At 36.5% G+C, this 15,362-nt stretch overlaps 2 protein-coding genes and 1 pseudogene across 5 annotated transcripts; 1 reads left to right on the top strand and 2 right to left on the bottom strand.

Annotated features, from left to right (window-relative positions):
• Nucleotides 1-329: 329 nt before the first annotated feature.
• LOC122598062 (protein NLP4-like) lies at nt 330-3,540 on the bottom strand. Of its 3 annotated transcripts, none has more exons than XM_043770682.1 (5): nt 3,248-3,540; nt 3,004-3,164; nt 2,261-2,715; nt 1,915-1,962; nt 330-1,734 (listed from the first exon to the last, which is right to left on the bottom strand). In XM_043770682.1, exons 2-5 carry the CDS (start codon nt 3,155-3,157, stop codon nt 1,273-1,275), a joined length of 1,119 nt encoding a protein of 372 aa, XP_043626617.1. In that variant the 5' UTR covers nt 3,158-3,164; nt 3,248-3,540; the 3' UTR covers nt 330-1,272. The 3 variants fall into 3 exon arrangements, with proteins under 3 accessions (XP_043626617.1, XP_043626612.1, XP_043626622.1); XM_043770677.1 differs by having other exon boundaries at nt 3,257-3,540; XM_043770687.1 differs by lacking the exon at nt 3,248-3,540 and having other exon boundaries at nt 2,261-2,723; nt 3,004-3,079.
• Nucleotides 3,541-4,967: 1,427 nt separating this feature from the next.
• LOC122598048 (DEAD-box ATP-dependent RNA helicase 47, mitochondrial) lies at nt 4,968-8,802 on the bottom strand. 2 transcript variants are annotated; one of them, XM_043770666.1, is made up of 3 exons: nt 8,717-8,802; nt 5,939-7,696; nt 4,968-5,348 (listed from the first exon to the last, which is right to left on the bottom strand). In XM_043770666.1, the coding sequence occupies exon 2, from the start codon at nt 7,630-7,632 to the stop codon at nt 5,950-5,952; it is 1,683 nt and encodes a 560-aa protein (XP_043626601.1). In that variant the 5' UTR covers nt 7,633-7,696; nt 8,717-8,802; the 3' UTR covers nt 4,968-5,348; nt 5,939-5,949. The 2 variants fall into 2 exon arrangements, with proteins under 2 accessions (XP_043626601.1, XP_043626592.1); XM_043770657.1 differs by lacking the exon at nt 4,968-5,348 and having other exon boundaries at nt 5,751-7,696.
• A 2,821-nt stretch (nt 8,803-11,623) lies between these two features.
• Nucleotides 11,624-13,692, top strand: LOC122594165 (annotated as a pseudogene).
• The last annotated feature ends 1,670 nt before the right edge of the window (nt 13,693-15,362 follow it).

Here is a 15,362-nt window from a genome sequence, read left to right as displayed (position 1 = left end):
CTAAAGCAAACTATAAACTGCCAATATATTGTATGATGGTGCATATTTCATACTAAACCTAAGGTGACTCGAACGTTTTTAATTTTTATGCTCGTAGTAGTTAGCCACGTAAAAACATGTAACTGTAATTCAAGTATTAAACTTGGTTTTCAGAAGCAATCAAAAACGATAAAGCCAATGTAAATAATATACTTTAAGTTTACAGGTATATCGCGCTTCAGTCAAAAAGCATTCAAACCCTCTATGCTTCTTTGAAATATAGATCTCACTCTCCAGTAACCTAAACTGGTTAAAAGTATGCAATTGAAAAGCAAGTTGAATGTAGGTAATTAGAGAATAAGGAACATTAATATCCAAATCTAAACAATGGTGATGGTGACTCATTGGTAAAGTTTTTGACCTTAAGAAGATCCACCTGAGTTCGAGTCCCACTCTCCACAATTATAGGGGTGGATTATTGGGGTTTTTCGGAAATCCTAGGTTGCATTCTAGGCATTCGTGTAGTTTAGAAGAAATAGTCGCATATATTGCCTAAAAAAATAAAAATCCAAATCCTATTACAACCAACTTATCTAGTAAGCGAGAAACATGAACAAGTTTTCAACTTTCGATGACTTTACTTCCCAACCAACTATTGACCTGCATATCCACATTTTGATAGGGTAACTGTAGGACACGCACCGTCATGGGACTCCTCTCAGCACTCATGCAAACTTCGAGGCAACTCTTAAAGTCTGCATCATTATTCAGCTTGGCCCATTTTCCATCACCAAATTTGAACTCCAGCTTGTAAGTCTCAGGATCCAAGTTAAATTGCTCATCTATTTCCTCCATTACTGCTGCAAGGGTAGACGAGTGTGAAAGCCGGAGAAGTGTCACTTCTTCTCGATAATCTGCGAATATGAATGCAACATCGTCATCCTTGTCATCGTCTTCTTCATCCAGATACGCTGTCTGGTTGATGTTAACTGAGGGTTCTTGACATGTTGTGTTATCTTCCCGATCCGAAGCACTCCCAGAAAAGTGGCTAAACTTTCTCTTCAAAAACTTTGGTCCTTGCAACTCGGAAACGCCAAGAACATTGCGACTCTTCTTCCAATGTGATAATCTGTTTCTTTTGAGAGTGTTGGAAAATCCGCTTCCAGTTTCTGTAGAATTCTCATAAACTGTTACACGTAAATCATCACCAAGTTCTGTCCCAGAAGCAAACTTGAAACTTGGCAAACACTTTTTTAGTGTTGATAAGAGTGACTTCAATATCACGCTACAGTTTCAATTTCGGGGCCACAAGAATTCAAATGCATAATCAAGATCGCCAGTGTCAACGTTCCTCAAGCATATTGCAAAGCAACTACATTTAGTATTGGCAGAGAGTAGCCCCAATAGCCCATTATCGCTCAGCTCCTTTAAATTTTGGCAGAAGAGTGGTTCATAATTTTGGAGCGTCTTCCCAGCAAGTCCCTCTCCCAATTTCAAAGGAAGCATATCGCATGTATCATAATAATTCTGGATAACAAGCGTACGATTATCATCTGAAACATCAAGATAACCAATCAATTTGACAACTAGCTTTTGTTTCATCCGGGTGTTCTCTGCAGAAGAAGAAGAAGAGGGCATCTCATTTTCTTTCTCAAAAGGAATCCAAACTTGAGCAAGAGTTAAGCCATGGGATTCACAGACGATCTCTAATGCCTCTTCAATTTCGTTTGTAGCACATTTTAGACCAGGTATACCCTGTTTCATACATTACAAGGAAAGTATTAACACACGTCCAATTTTTAGTAGTAGGAAAAAGAGCTAAAAAAACAAAAATCACAAATATCAATAAGACATGGATGGTTATCGCTATAACTGCAAATCATTTACTTAACCCAGTAGAAGTAGAAAATCAATTATAGTTGTGGAAAAATTTACCTTGTATGGTCGAGATTCTTGTACATGATATACACTTAGACCGACTCTCTGCACAGAAAAGTTAGCAAGCTGGAGTTAAATGTCACTAGCAAGTGCAACACAGATGGAATTTGCCCTATGAGCTACAACTAGCTTCTTACAATATATGAAAGAAATCAGCAAAAATAATAATTAAAAAAAGCAATATCGAGCTCTATTTCATTGACATGATTGTACAAGGAAAAGGTTGTAATAAGGCAATATGTTTCATTACATATTTTGGAACAACAATTTGAAAGTTAAATAATGATGTCAAAAGAATAATGCAAAACTAAATATAGTAAAAAGCAGAAAGAGAGATGATTACCTCAAGAGCAGTTTTAAGTTGATTGAAAATGACAAGACCAGAGCGCTTGACAGAACACTCGACAACACCAGCACAACAAGAAGAGGCGGTTTGGGAAGGATGAATAAAAACAGGGAGCAATAAAGAACAAGTCAGTCCGCATTCCAAAGCTGAACGAACCAACGGATCGTGCTGGTGAACACTGAGATCCAAAACAACTGGAAAACGGTTGAGGAATGCAGTGGCGGGAGGACCAGTTATAATCTTAGGGTTCTCTTGAAATTCAGTATAATCATCGATAATAGTAGAGCGATAATTTAGAGAGGATAACCTATATTTGTGGCGGAGAGAGTTGAGATAAGCAAAGGTAAAAGGTTGACTGGAAGTCGAAAGAATCAGTCTTCCACATGACGTTTTCAGGGGTGCCCAAAACTGAAGTACACCCTTTAAAGGATCCAAATACATATCACCAAATGCTGTGAAACTATAACCCAAAATCAATTATACAAATATACAATAAGAAAATTTGGCGGGCGAGCTTTTATTTGAAAGCTTGTAGCTTTTTTAACTTATTTAGAACAACTTTAAAAGTATAAGGAAAAAAGCTACTTTTTATAAGTAAGCAATTAAGCATAAGCCATTTGCCAAACACCCTCTTTCTAAACCAGTTTAACTTTTTTGCCAGAGTAATAGCTAAGCATCAATCGATTAATTTAGATTGAATATTAATAAAATTAAAAATAAAAATTTGGTAGTAGACTCACCAGATGAAGATGATCCGATTTCAGCCTCTTGGGTCCAAAAAACCCGTCTGTTGACAGAATATTCGGATTTGGAGCAACCAAGTTTGGTTGGAAAACTCGCAAGAAACCTGGAGAGGGGATCGTTGTCCGGGCGAATCGTAGCAGCTTCTGCCATCGTCTATCTGTCAATTTTAAATGACACTATTCATCAAGTAATTCGATATGTATACTCGTAATAAATAAAAATAATCAGAATTTTACAAACCGCCTTCACCTCCATGGAATGGGTCGACGAGGAGAGAGATACAGAGAGGAGATGGTCTTTCTCTGTCGGCTTCGTAGTTTACATTAAAAAGGGGAATGCGGTATTATGCACTAGAAAATCAGATTTTATGAAAAAATAATGTCAAAGGGACATTTACTTGTAGAATTGAAAGAACACTACTTAGACCGAACGGAGCACACGCCTTCAATTTCACCTTTTCCCTCCTCGGAACGCTCCAAAACGTCCCGATAACGCCCGGAACAGTGCCCCGAGGGATATTCTTGGACAAAAATAGTCAAGGGCGTGAGATATCCAACGAGAAAAGATGACGTTAAACAAGGGGAGGGCCCACTTGGCGTTACAAGGCACGCCTTGTTTCTTTTTAGCCTAATATGTCCGCACAGTTTTGTAGTGGTGGTAATGATGCCCGTGACGACCATTAGAATGTGATATAATTATGATAAATGAGGTAGTTTAGTTATTTTAAAGAGTAAAAAGGTTTATAATTTATTTTATCAAAGTTACAACATCCACCCTACCAAATTCCCCAAGCATGGTTTGGACCACGGGTCTTAATTTTCAGATACCTTTTTTCAGGGTATACATCCTGACATTTGGAGACAGATCTCATGTAAAAGATCGGGGTCTTTTTCTACCGTTTAGGTAGCACCTGGAAACAATCTTTCTATTTTGATAAGGGTAAGATCTGCTTATATCATAACCTCCTTATATATTGTTGAATACAATGAACAGTTTTTTTTTTTTCTTTTGATAGTAGTATAATAATAATAATATAGTAGAATCAGAGAGGAAAGGAAACATTTAAATAACCCATTTTAGTTTTGGAATGAAAGAAAAGGGCATGTCTTGTCTCGTACTCTCCTTACTAATCCAATATGGAATCCATCCATCCGTCAAATCTAAATAAGGAATATATATAATCCAAATTTGGGTAGGACAAGTCGATGAGCATTCACCTTTAAATATGAAATTCTAATGATAAACTGGCTGGGTTTTACTAAAACATCGAATACCCTTTATAAAGCTTGGAGTGAGTCGTAAGTAGTAGTTGATTTTTATTATTATTATTTTTTTTTTCATCATCAAGGAAGGGTAGAAAAAGACAATAATGTTGAAGGTGGGTCCAAAAGTTGTATCATAGGAAAAAATAGGAACAACTTGGGATGAATATGGGAATAGTAATATCGTCCAAATACTAATTTCGCATCAAGGAAATATCATAAAATCCATTCAATTTGTGTATGCTGATCCTGATGATCATAAAGATAGCAAATGCCTCCGACAATCACAAACATATGGACAAATCGATGATACCGACTTCTCTTCCTAATAACATATACTATTTTTTCTTTATATACATACATAAGTACACACTTGCATGCATCTTTTTCTTATACATATATATATTACTATTACTATTACATAATAAAATAATTTGGGTCTTGTTAATTTTGGAACAGGTGACATTAAGATATCCATCAGAGTATTTAACTTGGGTAAGTGGTGCATATATTCTTCCAAAAACAATCAAATAACAATATCACAGGAGGATTGTCTTCAATTACGTTTGGCACAAATAAAGGCGAGTATGGACCCTTCCGTGCCGGTACTACCCAGAGGTGGCTCAACAATACTACGAGACTAGGCGATCGTTTTAGGCCCCCAAATTTTCAAGGCCTCATTATTCTGTATATTAGACTTATTGTATGGATTTTGGACTAACATTATATAATCTACATTACAGTAATGCCTTTTTAGTTTTTGTATCAATATCTGCATACAAAAGTCAGCTATTTTTTTTATTTACTTTAATTTATATGGTAATGGATTAGGCCTCCAAAATTAATTTCGTTTGAGGCCTCTAAAAACCTCGAGCCGCCACTGGTACTACCAATACATTTACCTATGATTTTGGACATAGATCATCTTTCTTAGGATTTCATGGAACCGTATACAAAGAATCACGCGTGTTTGCAATTGGAATTTACATCAAGCCAATCGAGTCACTTGATGAACTACCTGAAGATGAAGAAGCAGCAGCAATCCAACCGCGTTCAGAGAAAAGCGTTGTCTCCAGTATCTATATATGAACAAGAGAATATTACATATATATATATAGGCCAGTTTCATTCTTATTCGTCTAACTATATGTATAGCCACCTATCGAGTATCGAGTTACTTGAATGTATTGATACAGATTAGTGTTGTTGTTATTTTCATTTTACGTTATTGTCAATTACTAGATAAAGGGATTTGGAGTTAAGCTTGGTGAATACAGGATGCCCACTCGTTTGAGCTAATTCATCCCGTTAGCTTTATGTTTAAGGTCGAGACAAACTCGAGATTGACAATACATTGACTTGGTTGAGTTACAACCCTACTTATATTAGTTAATATATCCCATGGTACAAAAAAAACTCGTAACCAATCCAAATTCGATGCAACATAATTCCACATTATACTTCCAATATAGTGTCAGATATAAAAAAAACTTTGGTATCAGTTTTAACATCAAAACTGGTAGCGTCTAATTATAGATAAAGTCAAATATCACAAACAATTTGTTATAGATGAACGAAACTATATTAGATGCTTTTCATGAGCAATGATACCAAAGGCTATTCTTGTCTACTTGACTACAATAAAATGTATAGAACGAAACAGCATTACCTCTTGAAATTCTACTTCTCTTCCTCAATTACAAGTTTCCCATCTGCAAATTCACAAGACTGAATTGGAACCCCAAGCTGCCTCTGAAGCTTCCTGACCACGAAAACTTCTGACTCTTCGCAGATGGTGACAACAGAACCCTTTCGGCCCAGTCGACCCGTTCTTCCAGCCCGATGTGCATAATGAACTGAGTCGGTAGGTAAGTCCACATTAACAACAAGATCACAGTTTGATACATCTAGACCTCTAGCCGATAGCTCGTTTGTCACCAGTACCCGTATTTCACCTTTCTTGAACTTCTTCAAGATGGTTGATCTTGTAAGCTTCCCAAGATCACCATGTAACTCTTCTGCAACCAACCCACGAGCTTGTAGCTTAAAAACAGCGTCTTTCAGTTGTCGTGTGTGATTCATGAAAACTATTACTGTTTTTGCATCAAGAGCATGCACACATCTTCTCACGGTGTCAACCTTATGTTGCAGTCTTGAAAGACAGTAGTAATGTTTTAAAGATGGTGGTAGACTATCGGAAACCGCATTACTCTGCTGCACATCTGACCCTGGATTCGAAGTAGAGTTGGGTCCCAATGACAAGTTAACAGGGCCAGCTGGGCGAGGGACAGATTCAAGTGGCCCCACTTTATTGGCTTGCACAAGAAACGGGTCTCGACCCCAACTCCGAGCCGCTCTTGTTACTGCAAATGGAACCGTTGCAGAAACCATGATCGTTTGTCTTTCAACGCGTTTCTTGATTACACTTTCCGAGTTCTGAGCCCTGCCCGAATCGGCTTTCTTCCCAACGTGTTCAACTATTCGATGCATATCTTCTCGAAAATTAAATGATAGAAGCTGATCAATTTCATCTAAAACTAGAAATCGACATCCATGGGTGTGAAGCTTCCCAGCAGAACTGATCTCAGCGATCCTCCCGGGTGTCCCGACAACTATACCGGGCTTGTTTTTTCTTAAAGCCTCCTCTTGTCTTGACCGGTTTGCACCCCCTACAAGCTGTTGGACAAAGTTTTTATTTTCAGGTCCCAGTAACTTCTCAATCTCTCTCACAATCTGCATACCAAGCTCTCGTGAAGGTGCAATGATCACCGCTTCAATATCAGCTTTCTTTTTAGCTTCTTTGTTGTCAATGGGTGAACTTTTCAGTGGGCCCACTTCTGAGAGTATTGGAAGAACATATGCCAATGTTTTTCCAGACCCCGTGTATGATTGAATCACAGCGTCATGACTTTTAAGGATTGTTGGGATGGCTGCAGACTGTACATCAGTCGGAACTTCAAAACCTTCTCTATTTAGTGCCTCAATCAGCAATGGAGGAAGACCGAGTTCCAAAAATGATTTTGCAGAAAACGGGGCTGAGTCAAGTTCAACAGGGTTTTCGATAGCAATGGCTTTTGTTTTGACCTTGACTCGCTTGCTTCTGACTTCTTCGACATGACCTACGAAAACCTGAGGAGTGGAAACCGTTTGTGTAACATTATTTTTGTCAAATGTGGCCATTGTTTCATCCTCATCCCTAAAACCGAGGCTTTTTAGAGTTAAGGGGCCATCTGTACTACCAAACCCTCTTAACACACAAGCACTCCTGTGAAATGAAACAGCCCTAGAAATCTTTGGGAGCTTTCTTATGGGTAAAGCATCTCCAATAAGAAAAAGTAAACGAGTTGCTACTAAAGCTGCCATTTTTCCTAACACTTCTTTGAGTTAACAAGTTCAAATGTTCAATATCCATTCATTGTAGCCAAACCTAAAAAGAACACACGTCAGATAATGAAGCTCACAAGTCATGAGCACCGGCTAACTTAACTAGACCACCAGCTGTCAAAAAGGTTTGGATCACCATTACACCATATAGCCTCTAAGATGTTAAGCAAAAGTTATCAATAGCAACATTGACCAATTAACAAACTATCATTAATATTTCAGTAGAAACAAATTACAGTTTTGTAAGAATACCAAAACACAACCAATTTATGCAGCAATGAGGGATTTCTGAACAAGAAAAATGCCAAGAAAGTGTCATTTGACACACATAATTCCAAAGATTAATCATTTGTACAACCTAAATTGTTATTTATATAAGTTGGATACCAAAAAAAGAAGCTATTACAATTAAACTATATAGTATATATGCATTTTGACTTTAATGGTCAAACAAATCAATTCCAAAAGGGTCATTTGCTTGGAGATGTATCATACTATAGCCAAAAATCTATAGTATATTCGAATTGTGGATATTCAATTTCTAAAAGGTACTACTTCACGCACCGGGTATACATGACAAGGTAAATTCCATATAGGCTGCCATGTCTAGTTTCGTGTCATCGGTTAGAAGATTTTAATTGGTCGAAAACATATAAAAGCATTTTCAAAAGTCCGACACATACTATAAATATTGAGCTACAGTTTGATACATTTCCAGTCACTTAACCCCATTTCCAAAAGCCAAACTTAACATGGTTTTTGTGTCCAAATTTCAGTAACAACCTAAACACTCAAACTCTATCTTATATAATTCATCATTAATTTCCTCTAATTCCAAAAGAGCCCACATCAATTTGTAATTCCAAAAATGACATTAGAAAAACTATAAAGATTCAATCTTTTTAACTTTTAACCCAATTAAACTTGTTATTTGAGGTTTATATACAATACCCAGTAAAAAACTACAAAACTTATCAGATTCTTGAAGTAAAAAGTTTCTATTTTTATAAATTGTATAAACGTTTTAAAAAGAACATATTCATATGTAAGTATATGAGAGTACCTGTAAATGGGTAAACGTCCTACGGGAAGATAAAGACTCCGGTTAAACGGCCGGCGGCGACAGAGATAGAATGGAAGGGCTGAAAAGAAAGCTAAAAAAAGTATTGTATTATCAGAATTCAGAAAAGGATATTTGTATACAATTTTTTGTTTGTGTACCCTGTAGTTTAGTGTGTTTTCCAAATCAACCATGATATATTTGGTGTAATCAAATTAGGGACTATATTTCGATACCTTTTTATAAGTCAGATGGACATGAGACCGTCTAGTATCCATCTTGAAAATTGGGATAATGACCTCTGGATTTAATGAACTATGACAGAATGTCTATGTTATGTATTGATCTAATCGCGGGTCTATGTTATGTAACGAACTTACCAAAACTGTCTAAGTGATGCATGTAACCTGCTAATCTACAAGTTGCAGGTCATTTGTTTAAGGAATAATGACCTGTGGATGTAGTGAATTATGACAAAATGTCTATGTTATGTAATGATCTAATCGCGGGTCTATGTTATGTAACGAACTTGCCAAAACTGTCTAAGTGATGCAAGGGTAAACATATGTTTTTTGTTTCGATCTATTTGCTATACAAATTGGTATTGTATTTGTGCTTTATTTTACATGGGTTTTGTATTTATGTTTGATTTTAAATGGGTTTTGTATATTTGTGTTTGGTTTATATAAACACACTGAATCAATCCCTAATGGATAGAAAATTAATCGAATTTGGGATTTAGATTCTCAATTGGACAACAAAACCCTAACTGATGAAACTGAAGAGGGGGATTTTGAATTGGGCGGATTGAAATTGTTTGGATAAATTAAGGACTGAATTTCGAAATCAAGAAATTGAAACTGATATTGTGTTTGTGTGTATGTGTGTGCGCGTTGGTGTTATATATATATGTGTGTGTGTATGTATATGTAAATCTATATATATATATATATATATATATAATAACTCATGAGTTAAAAAGTCACGGTCAAATCTCCACGTCAATGCCACATAATAGAAAATTAAAAGAAATTTAAATTATGACCAGCAACTTGTAGATTAGCAGGCTACATGCATCACTTAGACAGTTTTGATAAGTTCGTTACATAACATAGACCCGCGATTAGATCAATACATAACATAGACATTTTGTCATAGTTCACTACATCCACAGGTTATTATCCCTTGAAAATTACTAAAACATGGTATCGATTCAGGTCTCATATAAATTGGTATCGGTATAAGACCAGTATTTTTCAGTGTTCGCGGGATTTTTTCAACGTCCATATGGAAAACTATTAATAATGGGTATAGTGATTGAGATGGTATGGGTGAATGGATAATAAAAAAAAGTATACGCGTTTAAAAAAAAGTTCAAAAAGTTAATGATCAAGGTGGTCATATGTCCTGGTGTTATCATAAAAGACGTCTTGATGACATCATAAGAGATCTCATATTCGAATCTCCCCATGATAATAGTTGGTCTTGTGAGTAAGATTACTAAAATCTAGATAACCCTAACTAAACTAAATCTACTTTTAAGAATAATATAAAAAAAGACATATCCGGGGGTGCTAATGAAAGATTTCGGAAACGGTTAAGGTTATTACCCGGTTAGGTTAAGCACATACGATTCAAAGATCCGACATCCCTAGGTAGTTTCAAGTTTTCAACTGACTTCATCCGTTTTCTGTTTGTAGTTGGAAGAGTCGAGTTGTCTATTTGTGAATAGACGAGGTGGGTACCCGCGCAATGCGGCGGAGGTGGCGGCAACGGGTGGTGCTAGTGGTGGTGGTAACTATGTGGTTATTAATCTAAAAGTAATTGACATAAATGGTCGTGTAGTTATTTTATAGTTAAGGGATGTATCTTTTGTAAATTACTTTATTAAGAATATTATAAAGATAGATGGTGGAAATATTAAAATTAATTAATAAAGGAGATAGATAATTTGGATAAATATGAGTGTAAAATCTATAAGCCCTTATAAAACATATTGAATTTTCCTATTTTAGAAAATTCAGCATTTTTTATACCCAAAATACTCATATTTCTTAATCTTAATTCCCGTATACACCTAATCTATATCTTTATACCAATAAAAAAAATAACTCTTTCTCTAAATGTTACATGGAGAAATCATTTAAAATAACATTAATGATTAAATTACACTATCAGTTCTTTATCTTTTAAAATATCTTCATTAACCTTTTAAATCAATTACTTTTACATCAATTATCTACACCACTTGACGCCGCCTCCACCACCAACAGTCGCTCCCACCACCACACCGTCGCCGCTACGACCACCGCAGCATTGCGCGGGTACCGTCCTAGTATTTTAGGGATATATTTGGTAGATTTAAAGTGTGAGTTAGGAATATATTGAAAATTAAGAGTATTTTGGGTATTTTAAAGGTAGAGAATTGAAAAGAGGGAAGAGTAGTTTGTTTATTAATATAGTTTTGTTTTTTCTTTTTTTTTTTAGAACAGTGGGCCGGATCACAGGATATCTGGATTGGATACCGTGAGCCTACCCATTCCCCTCCCCCTGCCAAGCCCCTCCCAGGAAATTCAACGCAACGCTTAGAATATAGGCTAGTTACCACGTCCGAAGCGAGATTCGAACTTGTGACCTGAGTTACAACATTTGGGTGCCTTACCACTAAGCTAGTCGATCATTGACTGTTTATTAATATAGTATAGATGATTAGTTGTACCATGTCATTGGCAGTGGGCTTGTACAAGTATAGAATGGAACAATTTCATTGAGAGAATAGTACAAGAAATGTTGCAAAACAGGGTTATTAGACCATGTTATAGTAGTTTAGCATCCTTTGTGATTCTAGTCAAGAAGAAAGATGGGTGTTTGTGTCTCAATTTCAATACGAAACTAAATCAGCTTACCACCATGGATTTATACAGTATACACATTGTGAAGGAACTTCTTGATGGATTACATGGACGTACAATCCTTTCTAAGCAGGTCAAAGAAGTGATCAGAATAGAATTGAGGGGAAAAGACATCGAGAAGACAGTTCTTTTCCAACACATAAGGGCACATTTGAACTTATGGTGATGACATTTAGGTTGACGAATTCCCAGACCAACATCTTTAAAAGGTTAATAAATTTGGTGTTCAGATCTTTTCTAAGGTAGTCTGTCTTTTTGTTTTCTATAACGATATTCCCAATCGCATTATGAGGAGCAATTGCAGTATCTACACTAGATCCTGTCCAGAAACTTGCTGATCGGATTTCCAAGTTCTTCGTGCTTCTGGTTAATTGATGGTTCCATAGTTCCATTTCACATAGTTATTGTTTTTTTCAAAGATAGTTATCACCTAACCAGAGGTGGCAACATGGGCGGGTTGGGTAATGGGTTAGAAAGAGTTTGGGCTGAAACAGATTAATCATATAGTACTGGCCAGTTTGGATTGACCTGAGTACACCTTTTTGTCCATTTTTAGATAATAAACACTATTTCAAAATCAATACTATAACAATTTGTCTATATCTAGAATATGATTTAGGAGCTGAATCACTACAAACGAACTTTGTGCTTCTTTCAACATGTTCAAACCTTTTGGGTGATTCTCTTTTCTTAACTATTTGATTTGACATGCTTTATATAAAACTCAATGCTACATGTTTGTTTTTGTCGGTTGTTCATTGCAGGTAATTATGTTTTCTTTCTCCACGTGGCTCGCTTGGTTCCTAGCTGGAAAGTTTGAGAGCTATCCAAAATCATGGATACCATCTTCCATGGATAGCTTTCAGCTTGCTCTTCAGTTTGGAATCTCTGTGATGGTCATAGCTTGCCCTTGGGCTTTAGGTTTGGCTCTCCAAATGCTGAAATGGTTGGTACCGGTGTAGGGGCTTCTCAAGGTGTTCTTATAAAAGGAGGTCAAGCACTAGAAAGTGCACACAAGGTCAGTTTAGTCATCTTCTCTTCCAGTATCCTTCTCCTGTAAATACTACTACAGTTAGGAAACATGAAAGTTTTTTTTTTAATTCTTTGGACTAACTTATGTAGGTGGACTGCATTGTGTTTGATAAGACGGGGACACTTACAATTGGCAAGCCACTCGTTGTTAACACGAGACTGCTAAAGAACATGGTACTGAAGGAGTTCTATGAACTGATTGCTGCGGCCAAGGTACACTTTGTCAAGCAAACTCAATTTAGTTTGAGTAGATTATTCAATGTTTACGTTTACTACTTATTTTATAGGTGAACAGTGAGCACCCTTTAGCCAAGGCTATCGTAGAATACTCAAAGAAATTCAGAGACCATGAAGAGAACCCGGTTTGGGCAGAAACACAAAACTTTGAATCCATAACGGGACATGGTGTGCAGGCCACTGTTCAGAACAGAGAAATAATAGTGGGAAACAAGAGTTTGATGATAAAGAAAAACATTGGAATCTCCATGCAGGCTGAGGAAATGCTAACTGAAATTGAAGATCTGGCGCAGACAGGAATTCTTGGGTGTATAGATAGCCAACTCACTGGAATTCTTGCAATTTCTGACCCTTTAAAACCCGGGGCCCGTGAAGTAATCTCCATACTCGAGTTAATGAAAGTCAAAAGTATAGTGGTTACAAGAGACAACTGGGGAACTGCAAACTCCATTGCTAAAGAAGTCGGCATTGATGATGTCATTGTCGTAGCCAAACCAGAGGATAAAGCAGAGAAAGTGAAGGAATTACAGGTATAGTTCTTATACAAGTAAACCTTATTTTTCTCTAAATCAAAACTGTTTTTTCATGATGAATATTTGAACCAAGATATGTTAATGATTCAGGCTTCGGGGTATGTTGTGGCCATGGTAGGTGAAGGGATCAAATGACTCACCTGCACTAGTGGCTACAGATGTTGGAATGGCTATCGGTGCAGGCACAGACATAGCTATAGAAGCAGCTGATATAGTCCTTATGAAAAGCAATTTAGAAGTAGTCCTTATGACTCACCTGCACTAGTGGCCACTATTGGTCTATTGCTAGCATCATACGTATCTATTGCCAAAATACATAGATGACATTTACTAAATGCTGTTAAAACTACTCATTTTCACTAGATCCTTTTTTCATTGTTAAGTTAGTTGCCCTACCCTTATCTAAATTTACATGTTTGACCAACTTAAAGTAACAAAGGAAGGCTTCAAGATTTCATCCAACAACTCATCAAGGATACATATATCATATATGTTGATACGCATGTTTTTTCTACAGCGTAATCTTGCAACCGAAACTCAAAAGTCAAGTCAGAAACATAGACACCACAATAATACTAGTAGAAAGTGCTCTGCACAAAAACCTACATCTAGCTCTCATCCTCAGTACTCCCATAGGTCTTCATCATCTGGCAATGGTTGGTTCATACCCTTTTCGAGCTCTTCTTCGTTCCTGAAATTAACCAACAACAATTCATCTAATTACTCACCACCACGGCATATCAACCCAAAAACGATAACAATCATCATAACAGAAAAAGCTCTAAGCAAAACAGGCATTAAAGATCACAAATCTAACTTCAAACGATGATCCGTATTTGCTAGAGATGGCAATCAATACTTTTTATGAATTAGTAGATTAGGGTCTTCTATCTTTAACAGATCTAAGCAACTATAGAGGTTGTACACAATCAACACGTTAACTTCCTCCTAAACAAGGGTAACGAGTAATAAATAAATCTTTGTGGGTCAACCTGATTCTGCCCGCATAGGCTCCTCCCACTAAGTGTGACCCATTTCAAGAGAACCCATTTTAACCCATTACCTACGCCACTAAATCCAGGCAAAGAGAAACACAACTGATATGTCGTATTTTATACCTATTTCCCACGGTTTATTAGTTAAGTTAGCATGTTTAATGAGTCGTTTCGTATACATTTGTTGCGTTTATGGTATTTGTTAGTGTTTCAGGTTAGTAGCAGATACTTGAGCATATTTCGGAAGAAAACGACATTCTTGGAGTGAAATAAGTGCTTACGGATGATTTCCGGGTCGTTTGGATGAAGTTTGGTGAAAGTCAAAGAAAGTCAAACCTGGAATCAAGATAAGCTGCGCAGCAGCTTATAAGCTGCGTGGCAGCTGTAAAACAGAGGACCAAAGCTGCGTAGCAGCTTAGTAAGCTGCGCAACAGCTCGTCTAGTAGGTTTCCAGCAAAGTCAATGAAAGTCAAACGGTCAACGGGAGCTGCGCAACAGCTTAAGGACGAATCTGCACAAGTTTTTTTTTTGGAAACATATAAATAGCTTGTTTTTCATTCCAAAACCCTATTCCATTTTTCCCAGCCGTTTTTAAGGATCAAAAAGGAGACTTTTCATAAGTTTTTCTACCTTTGAAGATCAAGATTACGATTGGATTTATTTCGTTCATTGTTTTCATTTATCATCATTCGGTAACAATGAATTCCTTCATTTTGATTTGTTATTTGTATTTCAATATGAGTGGCTAATCACCTTTTCATCCATCTTGATGGAGTGAGACATTATGTAGGGATTGCACAATATTTATTAATTCAAGTGATTTGATTTAACATTTTGTCGTGAACTTAATCTATTAATTCTTTGTTATTCAATTATTGATTGCGGATAATTTGTGCTCATTTTTTAGTGACGACTAGGATTTGGGTATAAGTTATTTTGA

This window comes from Erigeron canadensis, chromosome 1, assembly GCF_010389155.1.
Source record: "Erigeron canadensis isolate Cc75 chromosome 1, C_canadensis_v1, whole genome shotgun sequence".
Classification (NCBI taxonomy): Eukaryota; Viridiplantae; Streptophyta; class Magnoliopsida; order Asterales; family Asteraceae; genus Erigeron; species Erigeron canadensis.
Note: the sequence above shows the minus strand (reverse complement) of the source record. Positions and strands in the feature narration are given on the sequence as shown.